General features: G+C 48.0%; 1 protein-coding gene across 2 annotated transcripts in view; it reads left to right on the forward strand.

Annotated features, from left to right (window-relative positions):
- Nucleotides 1-17,806, forward strand: part of LOC126527944 (CDK5 and ABL1 enzyme substrate 2) — a 150,154-nt gene that overhangs the window by 97,430 nt on the left and 34,918 nt on the right. For both annotated transcript variants that reach the window (XM_050175781.3, XM_055069044.2), the window contains exon 4: nucleotides 6,765-6,851. In XM_050175781.3, coding sequence (XP_050031738.2) covers nucleotides 6,765-6,851 — 87 coding nt within the window. The remainder of the gene's footprint in view (nucleotides 1-6,764; nucleotides 6,852-17,806) is intronic.

Consider the following 17,806-nt stretch of genomic DNA (forward strand, 5'->3'; position numbering starts at 1 on the left):
GCTGTGGCCACGTTTCCCGAGAGAACCCCTGCTTCTCGCACGTTCGCTCAAAGTTAACCAGGAACAAACCAATGTCCTCTCCAAGCTTAAACGGCCGCATCAGGTCAGTCATTTTGAACAATACTCGTTCTCCTGCACCGTGTGCCTGACTTCCATTACGAGCGCGTTCCATCTCTAACTCGAGACGCTTCATTTCCAAAGCGTGTTGACGGTCGCGCTCTTCTTTTTCTTTCTCTTTTTGTTCTTTAAGTTCACGCTCCTGTTTCTCTTTTTGCTCTTTAAGTTCACGCTCCCTCTCCTCAATGGTCTCAAGGCATTCCGACAGCTCGTCATCCTCAGCTTCTAACTCAAGAATAGCCCTTAGCAGTTCTGGTTTTCTGAGTTTGTCTGAGACATCCAGACCCAACTCTCTCGCAAGCTCCAGCAATTTCGGTTTGCGCAACGACTTCAAATCCATGGCTGCTCTGAATGCTGCTTTCTCTACTGCCTACTATTGTCTTGCCGCAAACTAACCCGGCAGCAACGACAACCACAATTACCAGCTCTGTTTCTAACACTAACAAAAGCCTGGCAAAACTCAGAAGAAGAAAGTCCCGCACTCACCAAACCTTGCAGCCAAGACTTCCGCGCAGTCGTTCCGCTGCAGGCAACCAGTCATCACACAGGGCTCGTTGCACTGCTCCCGGATGGTCGTTGAGCTGCTCAGCATACAGTCAACCGCATCTCTTCGCTGCTGGCCTCCGTTGTCGCGATCTCACCGCTGGCAACCAGATGTTGGAATCGCACCGCTGGCACGAGTTGTTGGGGTCTCGGTGCTGACGCCCGTTATTGCCAATGGGTCGCAAGCCCCAAGGGTAGCGTTGGCCTGGCGGCCTGGGGCACTGGAAGCATCGGAAGGTCCCGGCAAAGCAAGAGAAGACTGGTAACAGAACAACTTGTTTATTCTAACATAGCAAAAGAGCGGCCGGTCAGGTCGACCGAAGTGGAGAGACGGGAGAGCACGTAACTCAACAGTACAAATCGGAGCCTCCCTCCTGGCGTCCGGGGGCAGCTGCTCTTATACTCTCGGCGTCGCGGTCCAAAAGGGAAGGTCACGGGATGAAGGTCACGGGATGAAGGTCACGGGACGGCGCAGCAGGAGCCCACGACGGCGCGAGCGGTTGAGCCGAGAGACCTGCTGAACCGAGTGTAGTGACGCATCGCCAACCGCCCACACGACGGCGCGAACTGTTGAGCCGAGAGACCTCCAGGCTCCTCATTCGGGGAACTCCGCTCCCCGGCTGCCGCGCTTTGACAAGCGAGGGCACACACACACACACGCACACACGAAGACACGTGGCACTGAAACACGCCTGGACACGCTTGGCGGGTAGGCGTCGCGGCGGCGTCGGACGGGCCAAAATGTCCGCCGCTTTGAACAAAGCCCCGGCGTCCGTTGCATCCGCGCCGGCATTACCGCGCGTTGTAGGCGAAACGTAACAGTACTGTGTCCCACGGTCCCCACATCTCTGAATCCTGTTGAGGAGAGGAGTCGTCGAACACGGTATTCTTTGAAGTGCACGCCACCGCCGGCTCGTTATCGGCAAAGCCGTTGGTCACATCCAGGCGTTTCCTTGAGTGAAAGCAGCTGACTTAAGTCACCGGCGCCTCGGGGTAGTTTCGGTGCTCCTTTGGCGTCGGTGCTCCGTCAGAGCTGGGGCGGCCAGGCCGGGGTGCTTTGAGCGACGGAAAGCGGTTGATGACACGGGGCAACGAAAGTGCGCGCCGAAAATTGGCCGAAGAATGCCTTTTACCTTTCTTTCTTTCTTCCTTTCTTTCTTCCTTTTTCCGCCACTAGCTCGGCGGGTACTGCGTGGGCGCGGAGTAGAGCTGGGCGACGTTGGGAGAGGCGAGCGAGTCCTTTCAAACGCAAAACATCTGGGACCCGTTTGCACGCCCTGCATGCTCGTTTCGGCTAGCGTCTCTCTCCGTCGTGCCTCTCCAACACCAACCGTCGTCACAGATGACGATGGTTGTCTGAAGACAACGTAAGCGCCCATAGCGCGCAAAACTTCTTTTATACTGTATATAAAACACGCCTTGTACTCAAAACGACGCGGCATTGGAATGCCTTATCGCCAGAAGCATACCAGAACGTGATATTTCTTCGTTCTTTTGTATACGCGCTAGCTGATGCAAGATGTCCGACGCAGTTTTTTTTTTTTTAATGCTTAAGCATTTCTATGCTTTACCCAACGAGGAAACCTGTCCGTCACGCAAGACGAATCACTGTAAAGAAAATAATGCATAAATTATTGTTTCTATGAGGGCTTTGTTGAAATATTTGGTGATGGTGGAATAAAAGCCACCTCTATAACCACATGTAGAGCCGACTTGGTGCATTGTAGACATCAGAAAAATTCCGATTTTGCGAAATTTTATTGCCTAACACGCCACATCCTCGTTGCGTTTCGGTGATCGCGGGATGTGCCTTCAGTTGGGGCGTTTCTTCAACGACCAAAATGCAACCGATCTATGAGGGCCAATGCGTATCACGTCGCGCAACATGGAGAGATAAGTAGTCAATGACTTGATGATAAGGAGTGGTCAGGGGTTATATGGGTCTCATTACGGTTGAGAGTGGTTCGACGCGGATGGATGAGCTGCTAAATAGTGATGAGGGCTTATAAGGGTCGGATAAATTGTGGTAATGTTAATAAGCACTGATAATGGTTGATGAGTGTCGGATCAAGTCCGATAAGGTTGATAAGGACCGATAAGAGTAGATGAGGGTCAGATTGTGTCAGATAAGGTTGATAAGGACAGGTAAGGGTTGATAAAGATCGAATCGATTGCTTTAAGTTTTCTACCGAACGATAAGGGTTGATAAGGGTCGCATCGAGTCCCGTAAAGTTGATACGGAGAGGTAAGGGTTGATAAGGGTAGGGTCGGTTGCATAAAGTTTGATACCGACCTATAAGGGTTCATAAGGGTCGGATCGAGTCCGATAAGGTTGATAACGACTGATAAAGGTTGATAAACTTTATAGCAGGGGGCGGCAGAAAGTTAGGTGGGCGGATGAGATTAAGAAGTTTGCAGGGACGGCATGGCCACAGTTAGTACATGACCGGGGTTGTTGGAGAAGTATGGGAGAGGCCTTTGCCCTGCAGTGGGCGTAACCAGGCTGATGATGATGATGATGATGAAACTTTATAGTTGTCGGATCAAGTTTCATAACATTGACAATGACACCGGGCTGCATGGAGATGAGCAAGTGGCGCAATGCTTACGCACACTTAGACAACTCCCAGATGAGTTTCTGCGTCAACTTTTTTCACGTGTATCGTTTATAACGTCGTTATTCTACCGTCGTTATTTTCCCTTTTTCTTTCTACCCGCATTGATAGTACGGATACCATACATCCCATGGCTTGGATATGCGTGTGGGATCTTTGTCTCTCTCTCTCTCTCTCTCTCCTTCGTTGCTGGAGTTCTGCATAGCCCACTCCCGTTTTCCACTATGGTATTAGCACTCGGGCTGGCAGTTCTGCAACGTAAGTTTTTAGAAGAACATGCACGACAACGTGCAGTGCCTCGTTTAAACAGTCCGTTATCGGCTTTTGCTTCACGAAGATAGCGAAGTTTCGACTGAGCCGGGTGAGTTGGTGGGCCACGGCAGAGACCCCGTGTTTGCGTTGCACATTGCTTTCCATCCTTTTCAACATTAACCATGAAGATCAGACTACGTGGACTACTCATTCTGGATATCACGTCACGCGCACACTTTAACTCGGCGAGGAGGACCACGGCGCTCGAAGGAAAGGACCGTGCCGGGCTTTCGTGACCATAACTGCTGGGTGCTGGGTTTAGCTATCGAATCGAACTCATACATTAAACAAGTTGGCTGGCGATTTAGCGGCAATTAAATGCGAGAGAAATGCGTTAGGCATTACGTCGCGCCTCATTTTCAGGTCCCGGATGTACGAGTTAAAACCGCTTTCAACGCATTTGCAGAAGTGTTTTTCATAAGCCCACTGAACAGACGTCCTGCCTATTCGAGGACCGAAGGGCAAGTGGTGACGGTCCCGAGAAGACCACCGTCAGTTACGCACTGTATATATATATGACCGGATTTTTTTGCAATGGGACAAACGTATCTATAAGGATGAGGAGCAAAACTTGGTAGTCATCTTCTGTTTACTTGTGCAACCGAAACTGTTGAGCAAATAAACCGAAGATTACAGCGATGTAGTGCTTCTCATTCTTATATATATCCATCCATCAGAGAGGGCGAGCAAATCAGAGATGACCAGACGGCGAATTCGACAACGTCGTTGAACTCGACGGCTTCCGGAAAAACGCTTCGTGAAGTTGGTTGGAATTGGCTTCGGCTTCCGGCCGTCGTGTACTGCACGCAACTACCGGAGGCGCGGCGAGGTCGCCGCCCACATCTGTTTATTCTTCGTCGCGAGTGATTTTCCGTTTTCGCGTACGCATATATGTAAACGAGACTACACGAGACGGGACCACCTTGGACGAGACCAGACCAGACTCGACCAGACGGCGTGTCTGAGAATGAGGAGTGGGGGAAAGAAACACGCTTGGCAAGGCGTTTTGTTTTTTGCTGCTGCCAGTACTACAACATTTTTTTCTTCTTCTTTGCACTCTTTCTCTGCTGATGCTGTGCGATGGATGTGGTCGGGTATGTCGCGTCAAGGCCCGCGTCAAGGCAGCCGGCGTTTACGGAGTCCTTGAACTCGCCGTATGGTTGTGGGGGATTTGTAAGCGACTGCGTACCGGTGGCTATTTGGCGTGGCATGCTGGTGGGCGCTCGAGCAACAAAGCAGGAGCTGGCCGAGGCTAGCAGAATCTGTGCATGATACGAGCAATACAGGCAGACAGGCAGACAAACATAGAGAGAGAGAGAGAGAGAAAGAGTCAGGCAGACACAGAGAGGGAGACAGAGAGACACAGACAGAAAAACAGAGGCAGAGAGATGGAGACAGACGGACAGACAGGCAGACAGACAGACAGAGACAAAGACAGACAGGCAGGCACACAGACACAAGACAGAGACAGATAGACAGACATACAGAGACAAAGACAGAGACAGGCACAGACAGACAGAAACACAGAGAGAGTCAGACAGACATAGAGACACAGAGAGAAGGATCGACAGGCAGAGAGAGAGAGACACACACACAGATAAGGACCGACAGGCAGAGAGAGAGAGAAACAGAAATACCCATACAGGAAGACAAACACAGACAGACAGACAGACAGACGGACAGGCGAAAATAGAGATACAGACGGACAGACGAAAATAGAGATACACACAGACAGACGAAAATAGAGATACACACAGACAGACGAAAATAGAGATACACACAGACAGACGAAAATAGAGATACACACAGACAGACGAAAATAGAGATACACACAGACAGACGAAAAGAGATACACACAGACAGACGAAAAGAGATACACACAGACAGACGAAAATAGAGGTACACACAGACAGACTAAAAGAGACACACAGACACACGAAAATAGAGATACAGACAAAGAGGGAAATACAGACTTAGATACAGACAGACAGACGTGGGAATGAAGCAAGTTTGAAAAGTAACCAGACTTTGTCCAGTTTGCTACCCTGCACGTGGGGAGGGAGAGCGTAAGAGAGAGACAGAGAACGTGGAAGTTAACGTCAATCACACGCACTACGCAAGTTACAGGGTATATCCACAGTCGAGCACTGAAGTCTGTCCCCTTCATGTGCTGTAGAATAACTCATGTGGTTTTCCGTGCCGACGAGCTTTTAGGCCAGACTCTTCTACTTCGGTAAGAGGCCGTTCGTCCGGTCTCCTGTCTACTCGAGGCTTACTGGGGGTCTATTTCCTGTCGAAATTAATTGTTACGTTTAATTGAAATTGTAGATATAATAAGAAAAAAAGGAAATGAAAGTAGACAAAAATGCAACTTTCCACCGCGGTGGAACGTTCGTGTACCGTGCATTGGGTGCACTTAAGAGAAACCCGGGAGCTCGTCACAATTATTCGGCGCCCCCGATGCATTTTCGATGCGATGCATTTTAATGCGACCGCACCCTTACTCCGGAGCAAATGCTCTGCAACCGTTGGGTTCTTGTCCAGTTCTCCGTAGTGGGCGAACGCAATTACTCGAGGAAAAGAGTGGGCAAGCGAAAATAAAATGGTTGTCCTCAAGTGTGGGTGAATTTCGCAACCGCAGTAAATGATTTCAGAGTGGAAGAAATCGCTGGTCTGGCGGTTGCATATTTAAAGCGAAAGCCTTAGATCTGTTTCAAGGTCGTGTTGTGAGGTACAGAAAATACCACGTGACGCAAGGAAGGCCAGGAGCGAACCACAGCATGTGCAGCCGTGTACAAGAGATGATTAATGATTAGCAAAGTTAATGATTAATTAGCGATTGGATTAAGATGGATTAGGGTGGATTAAGGTGATTAATGAGGATTAAGGTGGATGATGGAAGACAACGGTGGGTTAGGGAGGATTAACGTAGATTAAGGTGAATTACAATAGGCTTTACAAGGGCTTTCGCCTTCGCGTCTCTTAAGCGACAGCTAAGGACAGCTGGGAATTAATTTTTTTAATCTCATTTTAGCACACGCGCTTTAATGGGCGCTAGCGCACCTACTGCTGTCCCTAATCTTCTTATCGAATTCAAAGCACACACGTATAATCCTTAAGGATAAAAACTTAGAACAGCGTTTCCAACTGTTTCTTCTTATGCCTTTCTCTCTGCAGGGTGTACATGGTCAGCGCCAAGCGGGCGCCCGTGGTCGTCTTCTCCGCACTCTCCTACAACCGACGGAGCCTGCGCAGCAGCGCCAAGTACGTCACACGCCCGCGCGCATGCGCGCATGTTCTCACGGCCGCCATGTTGCAGATCGACTGCGTATCCGCTTCCCATGCCCGCGGAAGATGTCCAAAACTGACTGACGCCTCGACGATACTGTCGATACGTGCATGTATACCATGTGTCTTCTTTAGTTCGAGCAGACTTTCTTTTTTTTAATCGCATGGAGCATAACATCGCCATTCGGCCTGTTCAGGTGGATTACGTGAAGAGGCGGACATTGCTTGATCGGCAAATCGCAGTGCCCGCTTAGTTATTTAAACGGTTTGGCTAATTAACTTGCAAGTACTCACTTTAGGACACATGTTTAAATTTCGAATGTGAAGCCAAGCAATGGTCCGCATTGACGCTCCAGTTGACAGTTGTCGCAGATTTAGGGGACTGATGCCTCTGAAGCAATGCTACAGTCTTAGCGTCCCTGTCTCAAAGAGCCCAGCTGTAGACCCATTTGATATATGCGCACAGGTCCCAAAAATACTTTCGGTTTTGTACCCACTGGGACATCTCGCCAATTTCGGCGGGTGACGAAGTTAACAAACGTCCCAATATAGACCTCAAAATTTATGGGACCCTCAAGCTGGCACAAATTTGCTACTTTGTCGAAACGTTGCTTCATACGTTATATCTTTACTTCAAAGAATGCGCAAAAAAAGAAAAAGCTACATACTTGAGCCGGACACACGACGCGTGTTTTCAAACCTTTGGACACATCGATAACACCCGTGAACAAGAGTGTAAGGACCGCATGCTCGCCATAAAACACTGAGTTTATTGGTAACTAAGACGCACAAACGGAAATTGACGACCTGCGCTGAAAAAAAAAATCGTAATGTCACCTTTGGAATGCATTGCTCAATGTCAAGTTACGCACGTTATGCATGCTATTAATCGTCTCTTACAGCGCATACATAGAAGAGGGACAAAAAGGACGACGAAGACAAGCGCTGTCTTCCAACTGAAAAGTTGGAAGTCAGCGCTTGTCTTCGTCGTCCTTTTTGTCCCTCGTCTATGTATGCGCTGTAAGTGACGATTGATACCATGGAATACCAACTAGCCCGTACCCAAACCTTGCTTCGTTAGACATGGAGGCAGCGAAGAAAATCGGCTTATCACGAAATGTACGAAGAAAGGCGAGGGTGCTAACACAGCGCGAGCGAGCTTTAGAGAGAGAAGTGATTCTTGTGGGGAAAGGAGGAAAGGCTAGCACTATCTTCGAGTGCGACATGTACGAACTCGCCCCATCCTCAACCCCAGTGAGCATACCGCTGCACTTTTGTCACAAACTTGGGCTGCCAAAACCGCGCTATACCAGAAGTACTCCCGTGGTCGCAACAAACGCACTGATGCCATGCCGGAGAAAAAAAAAAGGTCTTAATGTGTTATCTACATAGCAAATTGTGCTTTGAAATATATTTTTTTGAACTATAGAGGCCAGAATTCAGCGCGCGATGATCTCACAAACTCGCGATTTCGTGCACGTTGTGACGCGCTCGACTATGCGCTATGTATGTAAACACGCCGACAGAGTTTTCTGTCCGAAGTACACCTCCAAAGCGGGCCGGGACTCCATCTATAACGTTTTTCAGGAAAATCGTGAAGGACGATGGTATTGGACGTCTTGTCTTCCGGCACGGCGTATACATAGCCCAGTGCTCAATTACCACCCGGTCATGCGACGTCGCGCGCACGCTTCTGTCGTGCGAAAATAAATAAAAAAATAAAAAAAATAAAAGGTCGCCGCTTTTTCGAAACGCCTTTAGGGCGCGTGCGTCACGTGCCAGTTTTATCGCATTCTTCGCTTGTGGCAGCTACATGTGCAGCTGTCTTAAAAAAAAATCAAATTATGGGGTTTTACGTGCCAGAACCACTTTCTGATTATGAGGAACGCCGTAGTGAAGGACTCCGGAAATTTCGTCCACCCGGGGATCTTTAACGTGCACGTAAATCTAAGTACACGGGTGTTTTCGCATTTCGCCCCCATCGAAATGCGGCCGTCGTGGCCGGGATTCGATCCCGCGACCTGGGGCTCAGCAGCCTAACACCATAGCCACTGAGCAACCACGGCGGGTTATGCAGCGCTCCGAGACGCCGCGTTGGAGTGCACTGCCTCCGGGATCGCCCCCCCCCCCCCCCCCGCCCAACACATTTCTCGTCAGTCGAAATAGCCATAACGAAGCGGGCGAGGTTCGCATATGTATATACTACGCTATCGCACTACTAAAAGAGAGAGACGGCCTGTCTAACCCAAGGGTTCCTAGCTAAATGCTATGCGGAAGGAGATCGTCTGCCTGTTTGCGCCGCAAACCTGCTGCTTTTTCCTCGAAAGTACGTTTCCTTTTCCTTTTTTTTTTTTTTTTAGTGTTCAAGACAGTGTCTGTGTCTCTTCGTGCTCTTTTTTGTGGAGGTTTCTTCTTCCTTTTTTTTTTCAGTGTCCCGACGGCGTCTGTGTCTCTGCGTGTCCTTTTTCGTGTCTCATATACGGAAAGCCGGCGTGAAAACATCCTGCGCCGACGAGGGCGCACCTATATAGTTTATAATGCGCCTCTGCAGCGCAACAGAGGAAGCGCGCATTTGTGTGTGTTCCTTCTTCGGCTCGCGCCTTCCTCCGCGATTGTCATTTGCAGCAACATAAACAGCGGCGAACGCGGTACGGTCTTGTTGTTTTCCCAGTTGGCGCCGAACACCGCGGCCCCCTTTTTCTCGGATGGTGGCGCGGTTGCGCTTTTTTGCTAAAGGTGCGGCGTTAATTGGTTAGCCTGATGTCTGGCAACATGCTCCGCCTGAGCGCAGCTGTCCGTGAGCACGTAACGCGCTATCGCTGTTCCTTTACACTGTAAAATAATTTACACCCTTAAAAGTGAGAAAGGGTCTAAATGTGTCTATAACTCGCACCCTTAGGGTGTCAGTTATATAGATCACACCGCAAGGGCGTGAGTTATAGACACGTTTACACCCTTTTTCACTATTAAGTGTGTAAATTATTTTCAAAGTCTGGTAAAAAAAAAAAAAAAACGCGACAGGACGACGCGACGAGTCCTTCTCTCGATGCGCATCGAGATACACCCTATGGGTCTTTCGCACTATGAGTGCGTCCATTTCGGGGACACTATTGAAGCGCCCGTGTACAGTGCGTTGGGCTCACGTAACTCCAGGTGGTCAGAATGAATCCGGAGTTATCGTCGTCGTCTGCACACACATTACGGCGTGCCTCATAACCAGATCGTGGTTTTGGCACGTAAAGCCCCAAGCCTTCTTTTTAATCATTTTTTTAACACTATACATACTTCAGACGTTGCGCATAACGCATGTGCGCATCCGGGTTGCTTAGTCGTCCCGGAATTATATTGAATCCGGAATCATTCCGTGTTTGGCAGCTCGAAATGGGAGGGGAATGACGGCCAAACGTGCGTCGATTTGAGCGCGACTGTGTGCCTATTTTTGGGCGGAATCGGAAGGGAATGGTGGTGGCTTCGTTTCCGTTTCCGTTTCCTTTACTTTTGAAACGCTGGAGCACCATGTGTCACGCAACGGGCAAACGCATTTATTTGTTCAGGCGTACTTGTCGTGCTGTTGAGGACAGATAAAACGCTTACGTTGTCGAGGGCGTCACCTTGTGGCACGTCGCCAGAATTCAGAGAGGGAGATAGATAGATAGATAGATAGATAGATAGATAGATAGATAGATAGATAGATAGATAGATAGATAGAGAGATAGAGAGATAGATAGATAGATAGATAGATAGATAGATAGATAGATAGATAGATAGATAGATAGATAGATAGATAGATAGATAGATAGATAGATAGATAGATAGATAGATAGATAGATAGAGAGAGAGAGAGAGAGAGAGAGAGAGAGAGAACGGATTGCTAATGTGTGGCCTTTCCTTCGACCGGGAATCGGCTCGGACTTTTCACTCTGCTGAATTGAATCCTGTCGCTGTATATACTTCATTCCAATCCCATTCCGAAGCCGAAACACCGGAAAAAATCGTCTTCTCGCCAGTTCGCTAAATAATTCATGTCTCTTCGTCGGCATTTAACCGTCAACAGCGTCGGATGTGCTGTCGATCCGAATTTGTTTTTATCCGGGCAGAGGAGCGAGTCTGAGCGCCTGTTGTTAAACACGATCCATGCCGGTCTGAGAGCCGATGCCGTCTGCATTTCATACAGCAATGCGGCTTCACTGGAGCATAGTTAAAAAAAGAAAAGAAAAAAAAAAAGCATCCTTAAGGCTGCCGGATTGTTCCATAAATAACACCGTCACCCGTAACTGGTAAGGCCGAACCGTCACTGACGACAAATTATGGTTTTCCTTTCTTTTTTTTTGGGGGGGGGCGGCATTTTATGGCAAGTAAACGTGATGGCACGCGATATAGACGAAAGGAAAACTGTACGGGGTGAACTATGACGCTGTAAACTACATAGAACTACACAAATTACACGTAACCAATGAACAAACTATGATAATAAGCTATAACCCTGTTACGCTCTCGCGGCAGATATTTTGGCACGCACTAGGCAGTCAGAGTTATTGCGCAGTTTCTCCGGAAATAAATTGCCTAGTAGAGTTGTGAAATAAAGATGCTTCATCAGCCTACACTAAATGTTATTCTTGAATCTGATTTCAATTTATTTATTTATTTATTTAACGGCGAAGCCTTTACATATATGTATCCACTAGCACCCAGCTCTACCTTACAGACAGAATGGTACATAACAGACGCTGCGTCGTGCAGAACCTTGAGCGATCAGCTCATCGATCCATGTATTGCATGGAACGCTCGATTTTCTTCGATCCCTTGGCGTTTGCTTCTGCCGTCTCTTTCGACGCACTGCGAACGCTCACACTAACCCAAAATCACTATATCTAAACGCTTCTAACGTCCTCTTGCTTTATAGCTGCCTTTTCCTTGCTTCTTTCGTCTCTGTGACATTGTTAATCACAGTTAATCTCTTTCAGGGCCTCGCATAATGACACTTTTATCAGCGGTATCCCCTCTTCTTCTTTTTTTTTTTTTTTACATGTCTCTAACGAAATCGAAATTGCCACCAGCTGGCGAAGGCGTCGCGTCCCTCTATAATTACGCCGATATAGATCGATGCGTTCATCACCCCCTTTCCCCTTCCCGCCCTTCCACTCTTCCGCTTCCTAGGGTAACGCCAAGCCAAGAAGAAAGTTGTCGGGGCGAGGAGTGAGTAGATTAGATCGGCGGAGAGCGATTAACGCGTCGATTACGAGGACCGCTCGCGCCTCAGGGTGTGACGTAATTGCGTACGCCAATAATGGGGAGACATTGCAGACGGCTTACGGGAAGATAAAAGAAAGAAAGGAGCGAGTATAATAAAACGAAAGCCGGCAGGGCGGGGTTGCCGGCTGCTTCTTTCTCCAAAGTGTAAAAGGAAGGAGACGCGAATGGTGTTAACTAGCTAACTGGTGCGATCATCCGTGAGCCGTTGACGCTTCGTCGTCGCGTCTGGTCGCAGGGGTGTGTTGGGGAGCGAAATTCAGGTACTAATTCTGTGCATCATTGTTGTCATGCGTCAAGAATAACATGCTTCTGTCTCACAGAAGGGAAGACTGAAGATATCTGTATCAAGTTTATTAAGTTCATAACACAAAACGTCGTGCAAATGAACATACAGAAGAAGGTCCGGTAGCAGAAGGCTGTATAGGGGTGGCCTCGTAATAAAGAATAACAAACCGATTAATTACTAAAACGGCGTTAATGACCAATTATAACGAAATTTTATTTTCGAGATTAGTTATAAACGCGTAGTGGGCTGATAATTATCGGGTTTTTTTTTTTTTTTTTTTTTCAGTCAGCAGCCTCCGAATAGCGCATAAGCAGACGACGGTTAGCGAGTATGACGCATGTGCCAGTGCACGGCATCCGAGATTTTTTTCGGCGTTTGGCGGGCAGCTGCGGGCGGTGCCGAATCTCGGAGGTAACGCCGCAAAGCCGCACGTTCCGAGTCGTGCATCACTTGCGGCGAGTTTTTTTTTTTTTTTTTTTTTTTTGTTGTTGTGCACGGAGGCTTGCTCTGTATCTCCGTTATCTGGAACTCTGCTTTTCATGCGGCCCGAAATTTCCTTGCAGTTGGCTTTTTAACACGGCAGTAAATCAAGAGCTAGAAAAGCGAGCGGGGCGGGAATTGTGTTTCCACGGGCGTTAAAACTTTCAGGATCTACGACGACGCGCTGGCGCTTCTGCCATCACATGTACTTGCAGACCTGTGCGGGAAGGCAAGAATTACGAAACTGTGGCGTGAAAGGGGAACATTAAACGTAGCGTCGCGAGTCTTTTTTTTTTTTTCGCTTTTGAGCGGGTTTTATCGCGCGCTAAACTTCTGACTTCGTTAAAAAGAGACAGTGCCCTAGTTGGCGTTTCAGCACTGTGACGAATTCAGCGTGGCCCATTACGCGGGGCTTCAACTCAGGGCCCACACCTCATTAACATGCGCGCGAAACGCGGAATTTCGCTCGGCAGACGACCAGCGAACCAGTGTAACAAAAATTTATATCCTAACGACATTTAGACGATCAAGCAGCTAGAGCGCTCATTTCATCGGGACAGCGAGGGATTTGCCGCATTTATATAACGGCAAAATTCAACCCCCTTGAAGTATCGAGCCACTAATTGCGGAGCTGACGAAATTTGGATTTTTTTTTTTTCATTACGAAAAAGAAGCAGAACATATATGTTTAAAGCATGGTGTCCCGGGAATTAAAGTCCTTTCATTATATACTAAATCCTCCAGACGTACGATTAACTATGCTTGCACAATCAAATTGCAGAGCCGCGTATCCGTGCGGGGATTAACTGTACAGTCCGCCGAAGAGTGAGCCAGGCTTTCTGTACAATTCGTTTAAGCCTTTTAAGTACGTCACGAGAGTACGGCGCTGGTTTAGTAATGACGCAGCACTTTTGCTGCATCGTTGTTTTCCTACACGTTGCCTCGTTCGCACGGGTGCCTTTCGAGTTCTGTGCGTTTGGGAGCCCGTATTTCATTTTTTTTTTTTTGCACGTTGTTATTGCACGACTGCGATGGACGTTCGTTAAGGTCGAACAAGTTGGTGCATTTACCAGGTATGTGCTCACCGGCGTTGTTGTAGGGGCCTCCGGTTCTTCACGGAGAGACAAAAGCGTGAGCTAGTTGGCGATAATTAATTCGCGGTTTGCAAGGTTAGGCGTGACAAGAAGAGATGCGGACGCGAGAGCAATGAAAGAAAAAAAAAAATCCCGAACTGTCGTGTTCGTTCCTCTTGTGGCTATGTATAGTTTCTGGAGCATATATCCTCCTATGTTTGTTCAGTTACGTTAATCCCGTAGTTTAACAGTTACGTTATCCCGGCCTTCTTGCCGTCACCCTTAACCACAAGAACTTTCGAAGCTCGCGATTTTGTCGCTGCGATGCGACCGTCACACCGCACTCCTGCATTCCAGTTCTGGCGGCGAAGATGCGACAAAAATTTTAGTTTTCCTCAGTGCCCACGGTCCGTATTTCAACAAAAAGAAGAAAAAAATAGTAGTAAAATAAGAACACCCGGCTAATGAAAAGACAATCAGCGCTGAATTACATTCGGTGCCAGAACCTATAGCTCCATGTTTTTTTTTTTCGATTCCTGGTGCCTCGCATCAGGGGAATCGATTAACAGGCACTTCTGTCAACTTCTGGAACCGCTCCGCCCATCTCGTGTAATGTGCTGTGTAAATATTCCTATGGCGACTGAAGGGCGAGCATCGATCGACTGTGTACATTGTTCTGTCCGGTAGACTGTAAAGAGCACGGCGCAATTCGTTCGCGAATGAGGCAACAATTCCGGGTCTTACGACGAGTTTCCGTTTAAAAAAGGATTAATTAATTCACGCTATATAGCTTTGGCTAGCTTCGTTTTTTTCCCGCCGGTGATGAGGACATCGGACACCCCGCATTGCGAGGCAATTTACTTTATTATTTTTGTCTTGTTGTGTGTGGCCCTTGCTTATGTGTCGTAAAAACTATGCAGATTTTTTCCCCTTCTTCCTTTGTTTACATTCCGGCGCTTCGCAATACTCGTGCTCTCGAAATGTTCCCGTTAATTGGAAGAAATCGGTGCTGCCCCCGCTGATAGTGGAAATCGATAAGGCCGCAGATATTGCAGCACTTGCCGCTCCCTGCCGTTGTTATGCGAGATGGCGTTAAGCGCCCGTTATCAGCGCCGAGAGCATGCGATTGCGTTAAGCGCGAAAACTCCCCGCTTGACGACAGCGCGCCCGGCTTGAAATCGATTCGATGCAAACTCTCCTTCTCTCTCTCGCTCGCTCTCGTCGTCGTCGTACCCAGGAAGCGCAGCTTCGCCTCGCGCACGTGCGCTCGGCGGAGAAGCCTGATTTACAGAGCGGACGAATCGGATGCCGAGGTGCGAGCCGCGGCTGTTTCCGGCGATCGGAATGCGGGGGTTGTTTGCTTTTTCCCCGAGCCCTCTGCGGGGTTCTCCATTCGCTCGTTAGGCTTGCATATTCCGTCGTTCTTAAAGGGACCGCGTAACTAGTGGCAAGGATTGTCTAGTTAACAGAGGTCACAATGGTTAAAGACCACTGTAGTACCGTGCTTTATGTGTGGAGTATTTATATACAGGATGTATTTTTTAAATTTTGACTAGCCGGATCTGGTGAGCAAAGTTGCAACTTTTTTTTATTCCCCTTGTTTTGGTCCAACTCTGAGCTGACTGTGTTGGTTATTTTGGGCCTGTTTTGAGACAGCAATTCGTTTTTTTGCTTTAACTGGTCAGTATGGTTTGAAAGAAGAGAAGCATCATTTTTTTAACTTAGGGTATTATTTTGTGTTTTCCCTGATAAAAAGGGGAGGTCAGCCTGATGCAACTAAACAGGAACAACCGTCTCAAGATGACCCACTTAAGCGCTTCGCGCAGCATTAACAAGAAAAGAGGAAATGCATAGCGAATGGCACGTCAGTTGTATTTTTAAGATACCGCATCACTTTGAAGGAACCTTCCCGTAAAACCTTTGTATCCGGCGTTTGAGTTTTCGATACTTGTCTGGTGTCGGGACGTTCGCTGGGGCGCGTAGTTGATTTTCTTTCTTCTTCAAATGCGATTAGCGAGTTTATCTCGACGATGAAAGTGCGTTTACAGGATGGTCGTAGCAAAATAAAAGAGGACAGGCGTTATTGCGCATGATTGGCCGACTGTCGCGTTTACCTCGACTACTCTGCAAGGCCTGATTCGGATCGTTTGATATGACTACATGCTTTGCCGTTTTCAATGCCGATATGTGACAGCCATAGCGTTTGCAACGATGACGCGCGACATCGGTATAACGCGTTTGCAGTAACGATCTGTGACAACGACAGGGTTTGCAATGACGATATGTGACAACGATAGCGTTTGCAATGACGATCTGTGACAACGATAGCGTTTGCGATGACGATCTTTGGCAGCGATAGCGTTTGCGATGATCTTGTAACAACGATAGCGTTTGCAATAACTTTTAGTGGCAACGATAACGTTTGCAACGACAAATATGTTACGGCAATAGTGCTCGCAATGACCAAAGGGGGGGAAAATGAAATGTGCGCACGTTTGCGGAGAACCGGAATGATATACGTCCTCTTATCCTCTTATTTCGAGGGTTTCGTGGCAGTCTCGGTGCAGCCCGTGTATCTTGCACAATAGCGCGTTCTTTTCAAGTTCGTTTTTCTTTTTTTCCCGACATGGCCCCTCAATTTCAGCGTGTTTGATGCGTCAGACACTAACAGCACGCTCATTCGCGTTTTATTTGTTACATGTTCCTGTTTGATCAGCGTGTGCGCTCCAGTTATCGATCCGGCGCTCGACTCTCGCTTTTTTCTCTTACGGTTTTATGCGTTTTTGTTTCGTTTGCCTTTCCTTCGAACCTTCTTGCGTCGTCACCTGCTTTAAGCCGGTGCTTGCTGCGCATCCCTTGCGAAGGCCGTTGCCGTCCCGTCTTATTAAAAATTTTGAGGACGCTTAAGCTTCGCCTTTGAGAGTAGAACGCGATAGCATTCAAACATCCCTGAGTGCTTCTCACGCTTCCCAGCAACTGCAGCTTACGTAACCGTGATGTTCACCGGGAAGCGCTGGCGGCGAACGCTATGCACGAAGGCGGGCTTTGTGGTTCTTCTCTCTCTCTCTTTTTTGATAGTTTGCAAGGAACCGAAGAGGCCGTGCCGCTCCTACTAAGAACAGACATCAAACGGCAACTGGAAAACGCTATCGCGTTAAAAGGGTTTTGTGTTTGAGTTTCCGCGTAACAGAATCATGTTTTCTCGTGTATTCAAATTACAATCCGACGCTGCCGTGTCTGTAGGTTTGTGTGTAAGTCGTACTTTACGATTTTTCCACGTATTTAACCTTGAGAAATTCAGCTAGTTCAGTAGTTTCCCTGCGCCACATGGAGGGCCTGGGTGGTTCGAAATTCCTTTTTGCCGAAGTGACGTCCGATGCTGGACGCCGACGCCGTATTTTCTGCGACATGGGGCCCTTAACGCTATCGCATTGATAATCAATCAATCTATCATTCAACCAATCTTGTTTGTGTTAACGTACCCAGGTACAACCCTCAGGTCTGAGTGCTGGCATACGCACACATTACGCATACATAATAATAATAAATATTCCGCAAGAGAATACATCGCGCGTGAATATTTCTAGAGGCTAGTTAACGAATTTAAAAGTGCGAGAGCAGATTATTTTTGTCCTTATTAAGCTCGCCACTGCGCGTCTCTGAACTAGTGATGCAAAACTATCTATAGTACCATCGATAGCGCCATGCCGATAGCCATCGATAGCTCCATCGATAGTGCAATGTCGATAATATCACGCGACATACCGCGCGTAAACCTTGCAACACAAACTTCGCGACGTTTTCCCTGTTCCCAAATGCACGATCGAACTGAGTACGCC

The sequence above is a fragment of the Dermacentor andersoni genome, chromosome 9, assembly GCF_023375885.2.
Source record: "Dermacentor andersoni chromosome 9, qqDerAnde1_hic_scaffold, whole genome shotgun sequence".
NCBI lineage: Eukaryota > Metazoa > Arthropoda > Arachnida > Ixodida > Ixodidae > Dermacentor > Dermacentor andersoni.